The sequence below is a fragment of the Neopelma chrysocephalum genome, unplaced genomic scaffold (genome assembly GCF_003984885.1).
Source record: "Neopelma chrysocephalum unplaced genomic scaffold, ASM398488v2 Primary Assembly neopelma1_26, whole genome shotgun sequence".
Lineage (NCBI taxonomy): Eukaryota > Metazoa > Chordata > Aves > Passeriformes > Pipridae > Neopelma > Neopelma chrysocephalum.
Window position 1 is genome coordinate 3,624,416 of NW_020897695.1, and position 23,325 is coordinate 3,647,740.

Sequence of the window (23,325 nt, forward strand, 5' to 3'; positions counted from 1 at the left end):
GAAGATGGGTGAAATACATATACGCGTATCTGATAGCATTGTGTATCTGATAGCATTATGCATCTGAAGCTTTTCTGAAATGTAAGAAACAGGAATTTGTAATGAACTATTTATCCTCTTCTTCCAAACTAGAGTAACTCTGTTTCTATTTCTTGCCCCCTAGTTTTAGGAGTTTATATGTTTATTTATAATTTATAAATAAACAATTTTTTTATAATCCATATTTATTTATAAACTCTACTAAGATTAGTGAATTTGAGGCAAAATTATTGTCCATTTTTTTGATTTACTGTCTCTAAAAACAAAGCTAAAAATATATAGAAATTTGGAAGAAAATGAAAGATAGTGCCTCAGAAGATTTACCTCATGACAGATACATTTCATTTCAATTAAAATCCTGAAAATAGCTGAAGCTCTGGCTAACAGCTTCTAAACACCAGGTCCTGCTGTTGAATTTCCATCTTAAACAGTTCAAAGTCAATTTGCCAGTGTTGCGCTGTTGGAATCAGCTTAGTTTGCCACATTCCACCTTGCCTGGAGATATTAGTGGCAAAGGACCACGGGCTTGGAAATTTTCCAAAGCAGCTCCCGCTGTCAAACCTATTATTGGAACAGCTTCCAGGTGCACCAGCCTCACTGTTGCAGAGCTAGAAACCAGCAACTGTACTAATGGAGTACGAGAGGACTTGTTTTCATCTGATCTGGGTGCATTTTTCTCTTAAAAATACTCCACTTCTATGCCCACACAATTTTTCCTTACCAGGAAGATGGAGAAGGATAAATATGACTAATGGAGAAAGCTCCTGCCTGGAGACAAAGAAAGGAGGGATGGAAAGAAACCTCTTCCACAAGCAGACACATGACCTGGGAGACTTATCTACCTGCTGACTGCACAAGTCCACTGCTGGCACTGCACTGTGGGACTGCCACAATAAAAACCATAAAAATCTGCAAAATCCATGGAGTGCAAAAGGCTGTGCATAAATGACTATGGATGGGTAGGCAGTGAACAACTGAGAAAATAGGTACTAATTCACTTTGTAAGTGAATAGACGAGAACAGAAAGAGCTGTAGGGTACTAGAAATTATCCCTTTGAACAGAAATTCTGATAAAAGGTTTCTCCCAGTGCTGCTGTTGAGATTGTTGACTGAAGAATATTGGAATATTTCTTCATAAATAATAAAACTGATATATTAATTTAGATGGTATGACTGCAAGTATTTTGGAAATAGTTATAAATAAACACATAGGTGAACAAGAATCCCATTTTCTCCATTACTTTCATTATCACTTCTGACAGGCTTTCTGCCCATCTGGTACACACATTGCCAGCCTTCAGGACTGCATAAGCCCACTGTGGCAAATGTAAGAGAAATGTGAGCAGGGGAAATAACCTCACTATTTTATGATTTTCGAGCTCTCTGAAACAATGTGGTAAGTACTGCTGAATGCATACGGATTGGGTATGGATATGGATATGGAATGATTAATACACAGATATTCCGCAATGAATACAGTTCATGCTCCATGCTTTAATATTACATTACTTAAGTATTTGGTTGAATCTTATTGGAACGGTTGATTAGGTGTGAGGTACTTACGTAACTATGCTTCTTCATTTTGCTGCCTGAATAAGCTTTTTAATATACACACAGTTCGACATACACATAATCCTTTATGAAGGACTCTCAAAGTACATCCTTTGTTAAATTCATACTCATTTAAAATATTTTTAAGCATTAGTTGCAAAATAGTTTCGCTAAATTTTCCTCTGGTCAGGCTGGATGTATTTGACCTTTTCTATGATTTCTAACATGACTGAGGATGTAGACTAGAGCAGGATCATTTATTTAGCGGTTTTAGAATTTTTGATTACATTGTTCAGAGCTTAAGGAGGGTAAAACTTAAGTATAATAATTATGAAGGGACTGTAAATATACACCATTTATACTACATTGTTAAAATAACAGAAGTACAAGTTTTGATGTTTTTATTGGTAATTGTTTGATTTAACAAGACACAGACAAAAATAAGAATCAAGCTATTAAACATATATCCACAATCTATTTCAGTAGGAAAAATATCTTCCAAACACTTTCTGGTCAAAAAATTCCCAACTAAAACAATGGCCTGATTTGGAGAGGTGTTTCTCATCCACATCGATTTTTTTGTTGAGAGTTCAGTGCAGGTCTCAGTTCTGAACAAAAATGGACAGTAATTTTGTGGTGTTATCTTAAAAGAGCAGGATGAAGAGATGAAATTTCTAGTTAAAAGGAAAAAGGGTCAGCTCAAACTATCAACACAGATCCTCAGATATGTTTTTCTTTGCCACTGGGATGCTGAAACATTAACTTCATGATTACTGTATGGAAAGAGGATACACAGAGCAAGTCCTGTACCTGCTGCAGGTAAACGCTATTGCTGTGAAGTGAAAGCATCACACTTCTTGTCTTTTAAGTCAGGCTGATCCTTTTGTAAACATTGTTGATGGTCTCCTTCACTCATTATTTTGGTAATTTTTAAATTCTTCCTGACAGTTTTATAGGGCTGCCCAATAATGTTTAAAGTTCTTACTGCCTTCTTTCAAGTGGTATCATTCTAATTTGCTTCTGTGCAGAAGTTACTGGCAAGTATTATTCAGCTGCACGTAACTGAATCTTTGGTACTAAAGAAAGATAACAGTTTGCATTGACATTTTTAAAGTCTTCCAAATGGCCCCACAGATCTGTTCTGTATACATGTTTATTGCTCGTAATATGACAGAAAAAGCACTGCAGAGCCACTTGGGTTTTTATTCATCTTCTTTTTCTAAGCAATTAACTTCCTGTTTTTATCACAGTACAGTTCATTTTCCCTGAAATGAATCACTCCAAAAAAGATAAGGAGCTTTCGGATTCAAAGCTGCCACTCATGCATACAGCTGTCATTTTACAAAATTATAAGAAACTTGCAAGTATTTCTAATAAACACTATAAAAGGCAACTTATTTTTTCTTGTACTGTTTTCAGCTCTTCCATTCAAGTTACAGGATGTTATGTGAGCCTGAGGAAGGCAACCAAGAAAAGAATCACACTTCCAAAATATCTCAGAGGTTTTTCTATGAACTCTTTTCATGTGACCTGTCAGCATTTGAAATTTAATATTCTATTCATCTAACCCTAAAATTAGAGCACTGAAGTATTAAATAAATTGCATTTTTCAGGTGTCTGAATTGTGCTATCACATCAGAATAAGGAAGACATATGTCCTCCAGTATTAACTGCACCTAAACATTAAGGCACTGAAGTTTGTTAAACTTAATGGAAGTAAGAATAATTAAGGTCATTAACTTTAGGCCTAAAAAGTCCAACACACTGATCAAAGACTTGGCTGCTGTACACAGACACTAACTTATTCTGGGCACATTTTATGATGTCTAACTAAAAGAGGACATTTCATCATTGCATTTGTATTTCCAAATAAATGTTTGGCATTGGTAAGTATGAACTGACAAGTATTTTGCTTAAAACATTTTAAAGAGATTTTAATAATAACAGTCAGGGAAAACATAAATGGGAATAAAAACCAATTCCAAGATGTTGTCCATGTACAAAATGCATGCTCTTTTTCAAAGGAATTTTTGCATGCATGATTTTTTTGGCGTGGTTGTCGAGTATTTATTATCTCTTTGGGTTTTGTATACCACTTCTCCTTGAGCAGAACTGTCAAGTTTAATGCTTAAAATCAGGTTCCTAAATCAGTAGAGCAGATGCCTGCCTATTTAATTGAAAATAATGGCATACATTAATTTTCTAACCTGTAGGGGTACTTATAACTAACTCCAAATCAGTCAGACTAGCTATGTAAATCACAGACAGTAACAGTTGTTTATACATGCTTGTGGGGACAATAGCATATGTTGTCAAATTTGATTCAATTAAAAAGTCTGTGCAATCAAAACCACCATGATGCGTGACACTTTCGTTCAGGATATTTTTGCTAAGAAAAGAGGATTCTGATTGGCCATGTTTGTCAATTATTTTAGTAAAGAAAATAAACTGCTTCAGATTTTACTTAGAAATGTTTCCTTCTTGGAAAATTTTTAACTAGCTTATTTTCCAAATGGATAACTTGATTTTTCTTAACTTGAAACCTTTTATGTAGAAATTTACTTATAAGAATACAGTTTCTTCAAATCAAAAGTTTCTTTTCAGTCAAAACTGCCTTTTCCTGTGGAGTTTTTTTAGTGAAAGTTTTAAAAATGTTTATATTGTTTGGCTCAAAAGTTTCCTCTCTGGCACATCTCTATGCCTGAAAGCTATTTACAGAATATTCAGCCAGAAGCTGGGACCAGGCAACCATATTTGCCAGAATCAACCTTTAAGCAACTTTGCTATTTGTTAAAAAGAGGGGTAGACTGTCTTAAATGGTTGATGGAGATGTAAACAAAACATAATGAGAAATAAATGGACCACAAATGCACCCTATTTCTCAATTCTGTGGAAAAGGAGAGGGCAGTAGGCAAGCTACGAAAGGAAATTTTCAAGGACTTTATTCCAGCAAGACTGACCCAGCCAGAAGATAGCAGGCACTAGAGTGCATTACAGATTCAAAATTCCTGTATTTGTTTATGGGAAGGCAGCTCCAGAAACTGCAACTTAAGTTACTCCTGTCAGAAAGCCATAAGGGATACAAAGGGGTAGGGAACCATCTCAGTGCTGAGCAAAAAACACTTTTAAACACATTTGGTAGACCTCATGTTAACATAGAGCTGAGTGTCACTCAACAGTAATGTGATAAACACCAGGATGCCATGGGCTGCCAAAACATGATCTGATACTGTGCATTCAGCCCTTAGGCTGTAGACTCATTTCCTTAACTAAATAAGAGGGGACATCTGTTTCTGACAACAGAAGTAAAAAAGTCACTCCACTGATCTTTGCATTTGAGGGGGAAAAATATGTAGAAGAATAAATATAACCCAAATGTTACTACCTTTAGAAGTTGTTAGTATGAGAAACGGACACATCCTATTCCTGGAGGCAATGAATCAAGTTAAATATCAATTTTGATCACAACTCTCACAGAGAAAGTCCAACTTGTTGTACTGGCTTTAGGAAAGAAAGAATTTAGACATGTCACATTCCAGCTTACCCTCTCACAGAATCCCAGAATGGCTGAGGTAGGAAGGGACCACAGAAGCTCATGTTGCCCAACTCCCCTCTCAAGAAGGGCCACCTAACATGGGTGGCTGCTCAGGATTATGTCCAGATGGCTTCTGAATATCTCCAAGGATGGAGAATCCACAACCTGCCTGGGCAACCAGTGCCATTGCTCAGTCACAGAACAAAAAAATGTTTCCTGATGCTCATACAGAGCCTCCTGTGTTTCAGTTTGTGCCCACTGCCTCTGGTCTTGTCACTGGGCACCACTGAGAGCCTGGCTCTGTCCTCCCTTCAACACGCATTGATGAGATCCCCTCTGAGCCTTCTCCTTTCTAGGCTGAATATTCCCAGCTCTTTCAGCCTTTCCTTGTAGGAGAGATGCTCCAGTCCCTTCATCAACTTTATAGTCCTTTGCTGGACTTTTTCCAGTACGTCCATGTCTGTCTAGTAATGGGGAGCCCAGCACTGGACACGATACTTCAGGTGTGATCCGTGACAATGACATTCCTATTCATCCCATGACACTGTTGCAGTAATGCCCTCTGGTCTGTGAAAATCACTTTTTTACACTCTGTTGAAGAATGTGTTTTTATGTATGTACTGCATTTTGACTTTGCTTGGGAAGGACATTAATTTCACCTGTTGGACCAACAGTAATTGATTTAAAACCACCTTTTTATAAAGAGATTGATGCATGGCAATATTCCAACAAAGGTAATTTCCCCAATACTTAACAACACAATCTGTATAATTATTAGATTAAAAATGTAAACCAGTTCAGTTTGCTAAATAAAACAAAGATGTGAAACATTATGTTTTCAAACATTCTGCCTCCAAAAAACAGCTGTAAATGAAGCAACTGTAAGACTGGAGAATTCTGATGCAACTATACTGGGATTTCAGGAAGAACTCTGGGGTTTTCTACTCTACACGGAAAACAAAGTATCATGAAATTTACAGGAAAACAAAAAACAAACATTGTCTTGAGCAACAGAGAACAGACTTAAAAAAACCTTTTCCTTTTGGATCTGCTACAAATTCAATTTTCCTATATTAAAGGTCAGTCAAAAACTGAAGAGAAGAAAATGGATTTTGGTAGCCTAAACCCTTTTCTAGCTGTTTAATCATAAAATGGTACAATATAAATTACATATTACAGTTCAAAGAATTATTTTGAAAATTTACGGCCTACTTTGTTTATCATGTTTACTAATCCACTGAAAATTATCATAAGGACAACAAATCTGTTACAATGAATATTTTTTGTCCAAAATTCTTGATGAAAACATTAATATTCTGATTTTGGGAAATTATTTACCTGAAAATCACATTAATCATTAATGAATTTTAATTGAGTATGAATATTATAATGGCAAATTCTCCTGGTCTCCTATTAGAGAACTAAGGAGAACCCCAAGTTCTGGCCTGGATAAAAATTGCAATCGAAAACTGGATATAGATCTCATTAACCACATAAAAAGAAAAGTTAAATGCTGGTATATTTGTTTTTCTTCAACTCATGAGGACAAGCAGAGAGATATTAAGTTGTTGCTTTAGCTTTAAATTAAATCCAACATGTTCTAAATGGTCACAAACCAAATTATAGCTTCGTGCTGACTAACCACAAAACACAACTTGTCTTTAGACAACATTAAAACATTTGGAACAAGAATTAAACACTCTCATTCATGAACAAAAACTGAACAAAGTTGCATATAGTTGTGCATTTCATTAGAACATTTTGAATATCAAACTGAAAGCATGATGTGGGTATTAATAAAGATTCTGCTGTTTAAAATAAAAAAATGCTTAGATGTTCAGATTATATTTCTGCGCAATATTTAGCTCTGAACACCTGAAGAATGCTGCAACATAGAAATCTGGATATTACAATTCCTATTTATTGAAATCAATATGAAGTTATATGAGCATACATCTATGAAAAAAGAACAGAGAAAACCACTGTGCCTTCACCTTACAAAAAACACAACTTGTTACATCTACAATGTAACAGTTTTTAATCAGCATAGAGACAATGGGAAATGTGTATATAGAATAAACAGGAGTCCTTGTGTTCCATGGCGTATGATGTTCATCAAAGTAGCGCTCCTAAAATATCTTTGCTGGGATGAGAATTTCTTTGGAACGTACCCATGATAAGAGCTTATTTTCTTGGATGAGAACAACCTGTTTAAATATTAGCTTCTTGTGACCAAATGAAAGGTCAGAGCTGTGTAAGAAATAGAACTGTGACTGCAGACTACAGATGCTACAGACACTGGGAATCCTCTGATGTATTAAGGAATTTCAGGGACAACAGATGGACACGTTTGGATCTGCTGAGCATTCAAGCTTCCCACTGAACTGTTTATTAACTTCAGGACTACAGTAAAAGTCTAACAAAGCAAACAAACTTAAAGGACTTTTCTCCTCTTTCTCAGAGGCAACAGGTGCTTTCACAGTTTCATTTCAGGTAGGATTATGGGATGGAAGCCATAATGGAGATGTCACTCAACAGAAATGGTTGAAATAGCTTATTTCTGCTTTGGCCATTAATGTGTGTTTAGGGAAACACTTCCAAGTGCAAGTGCTCAATGCACGTGAGAAATGTGTGTCTCTAACAAATGATGAAGTGTGGCATCAAAATAGCTTAAAAAAGTTAAAAGAACCCACCGACTCTTTTCTGCTCATAGTTTTGCTTTGGGAACGAGAGCGCGAGATGGTGCTGAAAAAGGAATCCTTTTTTGATGCAGACAAAGGTGGAGATCCTGTAAATTCACGTCCTCCAGACAAGCTCTCTATGCTTGGAGATGAACTGATGTTTTTTGAACTTTGGCCTGTAAAGTAAGTATAAAATAATAAAAAGAGTTAATCAGTGGGCAGTTTCTTTTCCCTGTAAATATCTCCTTGTCTTAATTGACATTCACCAAGATTCAGAGATAACACAGAATGAAATGTTGAAATGTGTCAGCATGCACTGAGAGACTGAAGGACTGTTCTCATATGGAACTTTAATTTTTGTATGAGAGAAGAATACAAAATCTCAGTGTATATATAGATATATACACAACCACACACTATCTAGTAAATATATATGTGTGTATATATATATATGTGCATATATATATACATATAAATACCATCTCAGCATATATCCCTATTATATCCACAGACTGAAGACCTTCACGCGGCATGAGCAAAGTACCATCTCATAGTAAAAAAAAAATCTGATCTCATCAACACTACAATGTAAATAGTTTTTTTCTCTCAACAAATAAACTCTGAAACTTTGCAAAAAAGGCTAAGAACAAGACCTTCATATTCTAATAATGGTTGGACACTGACGATCTAGATGACAATATTTAGAATTACAGCAGGAAGAAGTAAGTCATGTTTGGGAAAGAATGTAAGCTCTCATGCATCAAATTTAAGGCCATCTCCACCTAGAAGACATTTTGATGAAGTTTACTCAATAGTTACTTATTATCATTTCATGGAGCTTTTAAAAAGAATCGACCATTGTTCGCTGACATAGCAAAGACATCCGAGTAAAAGCCTGGGGTGGTTCACCATGACAATGTATGCAGTCAGGCAGTCTTTGAGAAGGACCATTTCTTCTAGTTGAGGCCCACAACGTATTTTTAAATATTCAAATTAATTTTTTTTCCATTAGAAGAAAAAAAAACAAACCAGTATGCCAGTTTTCATTAACTTTCATTAAGAAAATTTTGCTTTAGGACAGCTGCTAGTTTTAAAAAATCTTTCTATCATAAGTCAAGCTAGAGTGACTCAGTGAAATTCTAGAGTTTTCCATTCTGGAAAAAAGTTAAATACCACATAAAACTAATGCTCAAGAATTCCTGTCTCTTGTTTGACAGCTATTCTGGTGAATCTGTTTATGTTCTCCCTTTTTCCTTTCCTTTGTTTTTGGTGTGCTTTCATGCTACCATCTAAAGCATCAAGCATGATCCTCTGCAACTAAATCATTCACATTTTCGTAAGGGAATAAATACAGATTTATTTGAAATATCCTCTTTGAAAAAGACTGTTAAATGCAGAGATTGAACTAGCAAAGAATAAAACATCACATGTTTATCACAAACAGACTAAAAAGGACAAAACCCAAGAAAGGATCTGGGTTTAATATTCTCAACATTTTCTAGAGGAAAATTGTCATATAAACTGCTTCCCACCTTCTCCTTCATTCTTTGTTGCCTTATTCTGATCACCTCTCCTATGATGCTCCTATTTTTTTGTCCTGCTTCTCATGCTTCTGTGGGCCTTCCTGTCTGCCTCCTCCTCTTCTTCAGACCCCTCCACATTGCCTCTTCTTCTGCAACTTCCTTATTCTTTTTTCTTCATATATTCTTTCCTTCCCACCAACTTCATTAAGTGCATTTTTCTGTTTCTTCCCAGCCCTCCTCCAGTCACTTACTACCTACCACTTAGTCTGAACAGCTTCCTTAAAAGTCCAGGAGATGGAGGCTGTTATAGATTTCACTTAACTTTTGCCTTCATATTTTATAAAGAAATGGGATATGCAATAATCAGGTATTTTGCAACTAATTCTACAGATGGAAAAGGAGAAAACACTGTATTACAAACAGCAGAAATAATCCAGTCACAAGGAAGTTTTTAGAAGATTTCTAATTTTAGGATAAAATCATGTCACTTGGCAACACCATTATCCTTACAGTTGCCTTTATGTAAGAAGGAGACTTTATATGCATTTCATAGTGGCAATTTATAACGGAAGTGTGGTTCTGCAGTAGGTAAACTAAAAATAGTCTTGGAACAGATGGAATCACGTATTTTAGCAAATAAAGCATTTATAAAAGCAATTCATATAGCTAAGTCAGAGCAGCCAATAAAAATGCTAAACACACACAAAAAAAATCTATTCAGTGGACAGAGTGAAATTCAATGAAAAAATATTTATTATGTATAAATCAAGACTAGACAGTCTCTCTTTCCCAACCTAGCAAGAAGAAATCATCTTCCACATAGGATCAAGATTAGAAAACCCAAAAAACAATTAAGAAATGAGCAATGTGTATTTTTCACATACTCTTCACTGCATGGCCTGCACTTAACGCACTTCAACTTGCAAATGAGCAGATTATGTGAGAAAAACTCACAGATAATATTGAGAGAAGGATACTTTAAGTATATTTGAGGAAACCAGGCACATGAAACAATGCAGCTTGATAAAATAATGGACAAAATTATCTGTAAAGATTTTTTTTCTACATTCTGTCTTTCAGCTCCAACAAAAAAGATGTCCAAAATATAATAGGAAATTGAAAACACAGAGAACTGTCCTCATGGCCACTGCAAACAGCTACACTTCAAAAGATGGGTCACAGTTTAGAGGAACAAAATACGCCACTACTTGCATAACCAAACAAGATTTTGTGGATGGAACAATACAACTGTCCTAAAAGGGAATTTGCTCAAATAACACCAAGAGCTTTGAACGATATGGCTTTATGGCCTAAAAATATATATAATGAATATGAAAAATAAGAGCAATACAAGATATAGAACCAGAGGTGATAAAAATACTATACCTGCATGTTTTACACCTAAGTAAGAAGAAAGGTTAGGATGCACCTGATTCTTCTGCATGAATAAGAAAATATGGGGAAAGTATCATTAAGAAACACTAAATTTTTATTCTGAATTCAATCCCATGAACAGTGCTGTGCCACGGATTATTGGAGGATGTGATTAAGAATTAAGCAAGAACAGCAGTTATGAACAATCACAGTGTGTTGCAAGTCATAAAGCAAAATTCTTGGATTGTAATAGGCTTCTCTAATTTCTAGAGGAGTCAACATTTTTACAACTGTAAATAAGAAAGCTGTTTTCCTTAATCCAAAAAAAAGAACAAACAAAAACCCAAAGATATCTATGATTTTCCCAACACAGAAGTTTAATGAATCACAGAATATTCTGAGTTGGAAGGGATCCACAAGGATCACTGAGTCCAACTCTTAAGTGAAGCTGCTGTAAGAACATTTAACTGAGTCAACATGTCGCTTCTGAAGTCCTTCAGATGTATTATGTGTGCGCCGATTTCTGAGGCATTAACAGTCCTCACATAATTTAGGAAATAACACTGTAGCACCAATGGAGAGATTTCAGGATCTTCGGAGAATGACACAAATGCCATTTGTACCTTCTGTATTGTGGGTCTTACTGATTCTAAATCTTAATAAGCAGCATGGTACATTCTTCTCAGTCAACAGTTTCGCAAGAAGGTAATTTGATAGAGTTCTTAATTTAGGATTATTCCTCAAAAGAAAAAACAATCTGCTCATTCTGTCAATCTCAGATAAATAAATTACACCTTCTTAAAAGAAGATTAGAGAAATCTAATATCTGAATATCTCTGAGCATATACCAGAAGGTCCTAATGCCTATATAAAATAGGCTGAAGAAACCCCATAAGCATGGAAATCAAATACATGCTTATGAAACACACAGAACAAATATCTAAGGATCCCTGACATATGCAGTAGTCAGAACACATTACTGTGTAGGATGTCTCAAAAATATATACATGCATGCTAAAATGCATAAATAGTTCACAGTAATGATGCATAGGATTTCATACACTTAATATGTATCCAGAAATTTCTGAGGCAAAAAGGAGCAACGTTACCTCCATGTACTGGCTTCTAAGTGGCTCACTACTTGCCAGTTGCTAATGATCTTGGGGATGACCCCAGAGTTACAAATGCTCTGCCTAAAAAACATTTGGAAAACTACAGAGTGGTAGTGGCAAAAGGAACAGACCTGTTGGTATTGAAGGGCACAGGGTGTGCCAATGTCTTGAATAGAGGAAGGAAAATTTAAATGTAATGTGATCAATAATAAGGTCTTATAATGCAGTTAAAGGTGACGAGAGGCGTGGAGAAGACTTACAATGAAAGGAAAGTGAGCTTCGAGTCTTACTAAGTTTGAGTAAGTTATGGGGGAGATAACCATGAACCTTGGAGGTCCCTACTAAACTATATGAAAAAATCAAAGAAAGATGCACAAAAGGTGTATAAGAAACTGATGACTCGTTCTATTTGGTCCCTACAGAGGAAAAGAATAGCTTTCATAGTTATAAGGAGAGCAAGGACAAAGATACCAAGAAGTGAAGCACTATATATAATTCAAAACCATTCAGATCTGCTCATCTATTTGCCATAGTCAGAATGTAGGGTATTAAAATTTGCAAAAAGAATGAGATGAGTTTTATAAAACTTTTCAGATAAATTAGTTTCCCTTTTCCTCCTACAGTGAAATTGGAACAAGGGCTTCCAGCACTTTTGAAATTCATTCAAACCACCTCATCACACAAATCCATGTGCTTTTTATTTCAACCAAGGCAGGTAAGTTCCTTGTCAGACAAGTGCATTAAAGTAGATGTTTGGCTCAAAATACCCGCCTCAAATATAACAAGAGGGATGTAATGGAGCTGAAAGGGACACTGATGGTGGAATTGCTCCCCCGTGCCAGAGTCTGAAATGGGCTACAAAGTACAAGCACATACAGATTTTTAATGCAGACAGATGCTGGCGCGCAGCGGATGTAAGTGAAGGAACACACACACACACACACACACACACGCACACGCAAGGGGCCGGGGAGGGATGAAGCGGAGCTGCCGCTCTCTCCCTACACAACAGTGCCGCTCGGTGGATGGACAATGGCAGTGATCGCAGCCGCCGCGGCGGGCGGGGGCACCCGCGGCGCCCCGGGGCCTACCTGTGAGGGCCGGGGGGAGCTGCTGCGCCGGCCCCGGCGGCGCCGCCTCGCCCGCCTCGCCTGGCAAACAAACAACAGCGTTAGCGGGGCCCCGCCGCTGCAGCTCCACTAGGGGAAGAGCCGCAGCTTTGGGGGGTTCAGCCGAAGGACCCTGCTTTGAACAGAAAGGACATCGTGACAGAGAGGTGTGGGGGCGGGCAAAAGGAAACGGAAAGGTTTGATAACCAGTGTGCCATAGGCTTTTAAGAGACTGATTTAAACCAAAATCTAAACTTTAACAAACAATCAAAACCATTTTGTTGCTGGTACTTGAACACTGACAGTGTAATTGTGCTATTTTGGAGCATCAGAGAATGCCTGAGTTTGGAAGGGACCACTAGAAGTCACCTGGTCCAAGCCCCCTGCTCAAGCAGGGTCCTCTAGAGCACATTACTCAGGATTACGTCCAGATGGCTTTTGAGTATCTCCAGTGAGGGAGACTCCACAACCTCTCTGGGCAACCTGTTCCAGTGTTTGTCACCTTCACAGTAAAGTTCTTCCTTGTGTTCAGGTGGAACTTCCTGTGCATCAGTTTCTGCCCACTGCCTCATGTCCTATTGCTTGGCACCACAGAGCAGAGCCTCTCCATCCACTTGACACTCCCCCTTGAGATTCTTAATAGACATTGACGAGGTCCCCTCTCTATCTTCTGCAGGCTAAACAGTTTCAGCTCCCTCAGCTTTTCCTTGTAAGGGAGGTGCTTCAGTCCCCTAATGTTCTTTGTAGCCCCTCACTGGACTTGCTCCATGAGCTCCATGTCTCTCTTGTACTGAGGAGCTCAGAACCTGTATTCTTATTGCCAAAAAAAATTTCATAATTTCCTAAGAATATGTATATTTGTATGTTTTTTAAAATGGAAAAAAACGCATTTGTCATTCTGTGTTTTATTCCTGTAATTTTTACTCAGTTCTGCTATCAGTAAGGACAATTTCTTTATCTTTCTAAAAAGCATAATCATTTTCTAGAGACAGTTCATAAATAATTCTAAATAGGGAGATCATTTGTTTAGGGCATATTTGGTGATTGTGGAAGTTCTGTTTGTGTTACAACAAATACCACAGTAGTATCAACTCATAAAAACAAACAGTAGCCTGGTAACTCCTTAAAGTGCTGATCACAGTTTTGGCAGAACTTAATCTTCAAACTGGTCATCTAATGTGCCCTTGTGATAAAGCTGCATTCAAATCAAAAGCTTCTTGGGTTTCATCATGAAAGGCCCTAGAAGGAAAACTGTATCTGGCACTATCAGGGAAGACGTGAAAGAGAAATGCTTTCTTTTCTGGCAACACATTGCCATTTGGTAATCAAAGAGTGTCCAATTTCTGAATGATCAAGCATCCAGTGGAACACAAAGGGTAACAATTCTGCTTTTTTCCCATATTTTTCCATTATCAACATTTTTGTCTTTCAAAAGAACAAATTCAACTGATAATCCAATGAAGTAAAGATTTGAATTCAACTTTTGTGCCAATGAATTACTTCAACGTGCGTGATCAAAAGAATATTTTAATTCCTTTTCTGTTAGCGGGCTATCTTGCATAAGTAATCAGCAATGATACCCGATTCTTCTGTGCTGAGGACAGGCTGAATGGGATTAATACATTATTAGGAGGAACTGAATTTCCAATTAGGTGTCTGGATACTTAGTGTAACTGTGATTTGTAATGTTGAAGACTCCTCTAGAATTCCAGGCTTGCAATTATGTGTTGGGTTTTTTTTTCTCAGTCTCCTGTTTTTCATTTACATTATCTAAATTATATCCATTTTTTCATACAGAAATTCAGCAAATATCAAAAGTTTGTAATGAGAAATAATTTCAAGTGATTATGTAAACCAACCATTCCTCATATAGAGTACAGCAGCACAAATGATATCTGTCACTGCTGTGGCTTTGTGAGTGTTAACTGTCTAAACAGAGATGTTAAAACTGGGATAAGATTATTTTGCCAGTCCTGCAAGATATTTTGTTACCAAGGACTTCTTCACACTTAAAAAAAAAGTAGATCAGGCAATTAATTTAATCTCTTCAAATTTATAACTCTCTACATATTAATATAAATTATCAGCACTACTTGAGCATTTAAAACCTAAAAGGACCCATACAATATGAGAAAAAATGGATAACTTATGGCTTGATGCCTGTTAGATTTACAGCACTTCAGCCTGTTATGCTGTCCAACTGAGCACCTGTGAGTGTTAGATCAACCAGAAGCGCAAATGTCTATCAATTTAAATCCTAAATCCATGCCTCTGCCTACCTCAGCTAAATAATCAAGCTCCGGGAGGTTGAGTAGAGCTGAAAACACAGTGAAGAACAAGAACATAAGACAATTAGTCACAGCTAGTTAAAAACTTGGGAACCTTATATTCCCAAACCATGCCAAATAGCATTTACATACTCAAAAGCTACAACAGAATCCAGTGCTAGAAAAAAAGCAGAAGCTAAAAAGGCATGTAAGAAGTTCAGCACAAATATAAGTGGAATGAGAGCTTCTAAATCCTAAATCTTAATGCCTGGGATGGAAGTACCAGAAGCTTCTCGTAGCTGTGGGGAGTGCCCTCATTCACTGGAGATGCTGTACATCTCTTTCTTTAGGTGGTGATACTGTTCTTCTCCACAGAACTGCAAAGACTTATTCTTACTTTTAAGGTGGGATGGATACGGTGCTGAGCTGTATACGAAGGCATCTGTATCATGCTTCAAAAGGCTTTTTAGCCTCTCTCTGCCACAGTGTCATTGCAAATAGGGAATTTTTTTTTTTTGCTAAACTATTCCTACATTTAAACTTACTTCAGAGAGAATTCCCTGGGCAGCCTCTAAAAGACTTTACATTTCCTTTGTCATTTTGTGTGTCTCTTTAAAAATATAAATTATGGCACCTGCAAACACAGTTACCAGCCATCATTTAAAATTTCTGTCCAACTATAGGCAAAATACTAGTAACTGTACAGGTCTGGAACAACAAGCATGGCACAAATATGTAAAACAAAACTCACTGTCATCTCAACCTATTAAAGAAAAAGTATATTTACATTTTGTTGCCCTTAAATTACTTCTGCAAGGGTTGTACCAAATATGGATAGACAGAGTATGGTGAGAGGAAGCTGCAAGTACTGAAGTGTTTCAGTATGTTTTATTTCCTCTTACCATGAAAATGCTTTGTGCCCTACATCATAAATTCTTAGTAACTTTACCAAATCATCATATTCCTGTTGATAGAGAAATATGTGCATGGCTTGTACATGACAATGGCCAAATATAACTACAATTTTTTATTCTGATTCTTGTATGGGAAGTGTTAGGTGCATTTCCTAATGATGCAACATATTAATTGGCACATACAAGTATAAAAAGGCTCATCCCTGACCAGCCAGATCAAGATTAAGCTACAACTGATTCCACCTATAGAAGTTGCTTCAAATTGTACACTTTTATTATATTAAACAGGGAAAGAAAATAACCACTTGAGGACCACTTTTCAACTCAAAAGGGAAAAAAAGAATAACGTGATAAGGGAACTGTGGAAAATGTTTTTTAAAAAGCAAACAAAAGGTCTCTCCAAAACTGTGTAAATAATTTTGTTCTACGCCTAATTTTACCTCCATTGTTGTGAACAGGATTTGCATCAAAGATTCACTGCACTTCAGTTTCACATCTGCGCTGTAAAACCCTTGCTGGAGCAATTTCTGAGATTATTCTATGATTCTGACAGAAGCTGCATCTCTGGATTTTGCCAAGCAGCTGCAGTGGTCCTCACAGAAGTGCCTGTATATCTGTCTGCTTCAAGAGAATGGCTGTACCTTTCATTTCTGCTCCCTCAGTGTCTGCTGGGGATGCAATGCATCATGGAAGGACTAACTTTGGACCATATGGCTGCCAGAGGAAAGACAAAGAACACCAGCTTCAGCTACAAAGTGTTATTTCCCTTCTCTTACACTTTTAAATCCACTGAAAAAAATGGTGCAATCCTATGCAATGGTTCAGGGCAACCAGCACCAGCCCTCAAACTCATAACCATGACTTGGGATGAGTTGCTGGAAGCAGCAGATACTGTTGTGCTCTACATACTCCTTGTAAAGCGCATACTGCCATAGGCTGGCTGAAGATGAAAAGCAGTAAAATACCTTGAGCATGGCAGAGTATAGGGAACAACTACCAAAGCTGAGCTTTTGAGTTTGTGGTTTGAATAAGCTGCCCCCAAGAAATATAAAAAGAAAGGCTCAAGAAAAAGAAGCAGCGTTTATTAAATTAAGTGCAGAGGGTCATCACAAATTATTAAAAGACAAATTCATGTTATTGTTCAAATAACTTCTTACATAAGCTCCGCACTTTCTAAAGGGAGTAAGAATTTGTTTATTAAGAATTACTATGGAATTGACCTTACTTCCTTCACTTGTATTTAGCTAACATTTTTATGCATGGGATTTGTGCCAATAACCTGGAAAAACACATATGAAATTAGTCTAACAGTTAAAAATAGGTTGCATTTGAAAAACCAAAAAAATTAATTGGCTCATGTTTACGCTAACAATGTAGCTTGTTGGTATGTCTGATGCAGCTTCTGGTTAATATTTTTTTAAAGGTTTAAAACTTCTTACAGTATTTGCACACTCTTAAGATAGCATCTAGTTCTGTATTACACTGCAAATGTACTGTTGTACTTGGCACAGGTAGCCTGGCTAACAAAATACTTTTTTTTTGCTGTTTCCTCCAAATATGTACATGCTGATATAAAAAATCAAAAAAATACTTTCTTCAGGCCTTAAGATGTACGATAAAGCTTCCCTCTGTCACGGTACTGTCACATGTTTCTCCTTTACCTTTGCCCAGCTGAACTGGCATGCTTTCGGACTTCATCATCCTCTGCTGCTGCGACTGGTGGTGCTGGTGCTGCTGGTGGTGATGATGGTGCTGGGGGGCTTCCACTGTGCTCCTGATGGGCATGGAAGTGGGAGGAAAGCTGCTCCCCCCTGCAGGAGTGCCCACAGTCCCACCTGAAGCCATGGCTGGAGCAATGAGCTTTCGGCCAAAATTCAGTAAGCTGTTGGACACTTTGTTAATGTTCAGAGGAGCAGCCTTAGCACTGGCGCTGAGAAAAGAAGAAGAGAAATCATCACATCGTTGCCAATGGTTTGAACAGACACAGACATAAATGTATCAGTCTCCAAAAATGGGAGGAAAAATTTAAGATTTGAATGTTATGAAGAGGGTGTTTTACTACAGTTATACTGGAATACACGCAGAGACCACAGGGACTGTGAATTTTTCACAACCAGTAGTGACAAATTTTTTTGGTCCTTTCTCCCTGAAAAATGCAGACCAACCCCAAACAAAGCGAGTTTGCACCATTTTTCTAAATTTTGCTTTTAAAATTACATAATTTACATATTTTACATAATTTACATAATTTAAATTAAATTACATAAAAAAAAAGAAAGAGTGACAAAAAGCAAACCAGGCTTTATAGAATTGAAAGCTTTATAAAATTGATTTTTTGCACTCTTACTCAAAGACTGCTTTAGTATTTACTTCTGCTAGATTAAATTCTCTCAAATGTTTAAATTTACTCAAACCCAAATACTTCTTTCAGCAAGAAAAACTAACAGTAGACTGTACTTTTAGGTTAGCAGAGCTAGATGTCCCTTGCTCTTAGTTCACTTTTTGCCCAGCCCAATCATTTCAAGCCAAGCACTTGAATCCAAGCACTTGAAGCCAAGCACGAGAATCCTGATTTCTAAAGTGATTTTGGTGAAGGACTGCTTAAGGATATAACACATATACTGAATCATTATCCTTATCATTGTTATATTTTTAACTACAGTGGCTATTTAATTCACTTTAGTTATATGCAACATTAAGAATGAGGAAATTGTCAAACCATTTAATCTGTCTAAAATAAAGAGGCAAAGAACCTTCTAATTCCCAGTAGAAGTGTTCCGATAACCCGCGGATCAGCAAAGCCATTTCTATTTGTTCATGCAATAATTTCCTGTTTTATATAATTAATGCTTGAAATACTCTTCACAGAAATATATCAGAATCACAAAGACTTTTTCACTCTTGAGGTTTTATTTTGATGATTTGTACTTCCATGATATAAATAGCTGTCTTTTAAAAATGTGAAGAAATGTAATTAAAACCAATACAATCACTGTACTGTGGAAAAAAAGTGCTTTGCAATGTTTTGGGGAAGTTTAACTAAAAATAAAAATGAATTAATATGGGTGACTTGTAACTTGTACAAGCACCTGGAAAAGTAATTTTGATTTTGCTTTTCATATAATTTCTCTATTTGTCTCCAGAGATTTTTTTAGAATACACAATACAAATGTGCACACACACATAAAGCACATCCAGAAAATAACAACAGCTGAGTTGTTTAGACTCAGAATAGATACTCAGAATAGACAGAGTAGGAGAGATATCAGAAGGAAGTATTTGAGCCTGCACACTCACGAGATACAGCCCCAAGCTGTACGGGGCATTTCTGCCATAAACTGGTGATGAAGAAAGATGGTACTTGGCATTTTTTTGGAAGACCAGCAGAGCAGAGACTGGGGTCAAGTGTTGCTTCCCAATTTGTGGAAGCTGAGAAGGAATGATTGCTGAATAATAATTACAGGATGTTTCTGCATCTCCCCATTTTATTGACTGCTGCCAGTATTACAAAAAGTCTTCCTGTAGCCACCTGAGAATGACCGACGAAGTCACTTCAAAGACAGCATCGCAGAACTATAAAATACTCTTGAGGATGCCCAAACAGTTTCAAAAGCAAACTGAAGAGTAGTGAGAGACTGAAATATTAAAGGTAATGATTAAAAAAAACAGCCATTCAAAAGCAGCAAGTGCTTTGCTTAGGCCAAGGTTTGCACCCCACAACTGAAGGGGAGGAGGAGAGGTTTGGGTGTGGTGGTGAAACCTCTAATCTGCATAAGAACAGGCCAGGTGCAGAAGGGGTGAGTATCCACCCTGGAGGATGACCATGACAAACCAACCTTTGTTTTGCAACAAGCTGGTTTTTCAGAAGCAGATCCTGTGGATGTGAGATAATGCTTTTTATCATGCTAATTTCCTCCCTTACACAAGTGGCTCAGGTGTAAAAATCCCCCCCCCTCCAGGTGATTCACACATAAGCCTGAAGGTATTCACCCCTTCTGATGGGGCATAACTGGGTCAACTATGCTGATGTGAGAGGCAGCTGTAATGTCTCAGAAGGTGTCATAAGCCATCAAAGACCCCCAAAGCACCCCCAAACTAATTTCTGGGGCCTTCCACCAGACAACTAAGCACGATCCATAGTGTTGCAACAGACAGTGTAAAACTTGCTATCTGTCTACCTATCTATCTATCTATCTATCTATCTATCTATCTGGGGACCCCTGGTGGTCTAGTGGTTAGGATGCGGCGCTCTCACCGCTGCGGCCCGGGTTCGATTGCCGGTCAGGGATACTCCCCCGGGCAGATGGAGCTCGTCAGCCCTGTGAGGCCATCCATCTAAGAGAAGGTCACTCTAAACAAAAACCTACGTCCTGAGGACCTCACTGCCATTGTTCAAGCTCGCTTGGCCCTGGCAGATGAACCTTAGGATTAAAGGGTGGGCTCAGTTCAGCGCATGCTGTGTCTCACCTAAAAAATCCATGGCGCAGGTTGGAAAGGTAAAAGACCTTTCCCAAAATCTTCGTTCGCGAAGACTGGCCATACTATATACTATCTATCTATCTATCTACCAGTCATTCGCTGTCGTTCAACTCCAATCTGCCCCAAGGGATCTATTAACAAGAACCTCAGTTATCCCACCTTCGGGGTGGGTCATAACAATAGTGCCAGTGATTTTAAAGAAGAGGGCATGGTTAAATGTTTGTTACTCTTAAATTTTACTCTACTACTACACAGCAGATTCAGTTATTTATCAGTTCCCCAAGATGTTACTCAGATACTTTACTTAAAAAAATAAAAGGGATTTTTTTCTATTCCATCTCATATATGTGGCATCAGAAGAGTCAGCACAGGGCCTTTTGTTTAATGTCTTCTCTATTCCAGAAAGAAAACTATTGAGGCTTTGAAGGTGGAAGAAGAAATAACAAATTCGGGCTTAGCAGATATCAGCCAGTTATCAACAGTTGCAATAAATCAAATTACATCACTGATTTTGGGAGCCATACCAGCAATGACTTGGTTGAGATTCAGAATCCAAACTTTGGTATATTTGGGCTATTTTTTTCTCTCAGTCTACTGAAACCAATCACCAAAACTGGAGATTGGGGTGGTATGTATCACTTTCTCCTGAAACATCACCTTAGAAGGAAGATAATGGCTTGCACATTGAGTCCTAGGTTTGTGTTGTCTCTAGGTCTAGAACCTTGACAATCACTAAAAAAACCCCTTGACTGTGCACAAGAAATTATATTTACTAAATCATTTTCTCTGACAGGCTACCCAAGCAACAAAGCCACTGCAAACTTTGAGACTGCACCATTGGAATCACGGTGGTCCACAGATGCAGGAAGAAAACTTATAAAGAAGCTTGTGTATATTTGTGTCCACCAGCTTGTTTCTTTCTCGTTTCTTTCTTTTTTCAACTATATTTTGCTTAATAAAAAGTGGCAGTTTTCCTTCTACACCGCTTAATTTGCTGCTTTGACATATATGTACACCAGGACAAGTTAGTTTATTTGCATTTTTCATATAGTTGGAAAGAGACTTTTTGAGAAACTTCACTTTACAGGAATAACAAACATCAAAACTCTCTAAGCCTTTGTATCTGACACATTATTTTAAAAAATGCTTTCAACAGTACCCTGCACGCATCTTTTATAATTACTTGAAAACTAGAAAGGATAGTTATTGCAGCTCCTAATACCTGTGGTGTGATTTGGCTGTGCTATGAACTGACACTGCTAATGATCAGCTCAGAACACATACAAATACATGAAAATTAAATAATGATGCTATCTAAATACCTTCTCAAGAGGTGGTTTTATTAAATATATTGTAAAGTAAAATCTGTGCAATTTCTCTGAATCACAGTTTCAGAAAAAGGACAGTGAGGGGTCACATCTCTGGAGAAGTTACATTAAACTGAGACAAAGTTCTGGAAAATAAGAACAATGTGCCTACTTCTTACATCTAAATGTCTGATATATTAATGCAAAGGATGATTACAGCCATTAAACATGGATCAATGTCTACATTTTAGCCATCTAAATGTACCGAACATGCACAACAATTACAAGAAAAATACTGATTGATTATGTTGTAGAGTTATCAGCAGATGCATTTAAAAGCAAGGCATCAGTTTAAAAATACGAGTATCAAGGAGACGTGAATTCCATCTACGAAGCAAACAATTTTGTTTCATCACAATAAGCATCATTGACCTTGACTGTGAATGGTGTATTTTTAAACTAGCAGTAGGAAGATGATTCAATCTCTGCAGTTTTCTGCTAAGATGGAAACGCTTTGTTTTAAGGAAGCCTTATCAAAGGCATTTCTCTTTTCAGTAAGTAATCATTATGAGAGATGAGAGACAAATATATGAATATGACCAATTAAAAAGTTTTATATGTGATAAAATAAGCAATATATATTAGAGATTTACCAAGATATTTTAAACATACCATTGAGCCTGTGGAATTGAAGATGAAAGAGACTTGGTAGTTGATTTAATCCATCTCTGCTCACTGCAGGAACATTTCCTAGTTTTACATCTTCCAGTTGGCTCTTTAGTCCAATATTAAACACATTTACCACAGCTGACCTACTCTAAATGTTCCTGTTTTGAGATAAATTTATCCCAGCTATTATTCTGTCTGAACTATTCTAAACAACTTAACCCTGAGATCAGCTCAGCTGCTTAAGAGTATGATGCTCATAACAGCCAGGTCACAGTTTAGATCCCCTTAGGGGCCAATCACTTAACAGTTGGACTTGATGATCCTTGTGGTGGGTCCCTTCCAACTCAGAATATTCTGTGACTCGGAATTCTGATTTATCAATAACTTCACATCTCCTTTGTTGGGAATTCTGTGTATATGTGTACAGTTAACTTGTATTTCTACATAGATTTAACTGATATTTTTTTCTTAGAATTTAGGTTTCCAACAGGTGTCATTCTTGTTTAGGCTTTATGATTTACTTATTTTTTCAAAATCCTTGAAACATTTCTTTTTGAATCTTCAAACAACTTATTCTTCCAGTTGAAGCAACTTTTGAGAGAATTTTTCAAAAGAGTATGTAAAATATGAAAATGCAATAGAATGCAGTAATTTTTGACACTTGTCCCCAACTTTAAAGCCTGATTTAAAAGAAAAAGATGCTTTTGCAGTCACTCTACTCAGCTTTAATTTCTGCTCCTTTGTCCATTTTTAAAAGCTTTTCAA

General features: G+C 37.1%; 1 protein-coding gene across 4 annotated transcripts in view; it reads right to left on the minus strand.

The window, feature by feature from the left end:
• Positions 1 to 23,325, minus strand: part of TBC1D5 (TBC1 domain family member 5) — a 289,248-nt gene that overhangs the window by 32,574 nt on the left and 233,349 nt on the right. For 3 of the 4 annotated variants that reach the window (XM_027675357.1, XM_027675356.1, XM_027675358.1), the window contains 3 exons: positions 17,767 to 18,035; positions 12,907 to 12,966; positions 7,819 to 7,982 (listed from right to left, as the gene is read on the minus strand). In XM_027675357.1, coding sequence (XP_027531158.1) covers positions 7,819 to 7,982; positions 12,907 to 12,966; positions 17,767 to 18,035 — 493 coding nt within the window. The remainder of the gene's footprint in view (positions 1 to 7,818; positions 7,983 to 12,906; positions 12,967 to 17,766; positions 18,036 to 23,325) is intronic. The other variant, XM_027675359.1, reaches the window with a different exon arrangement.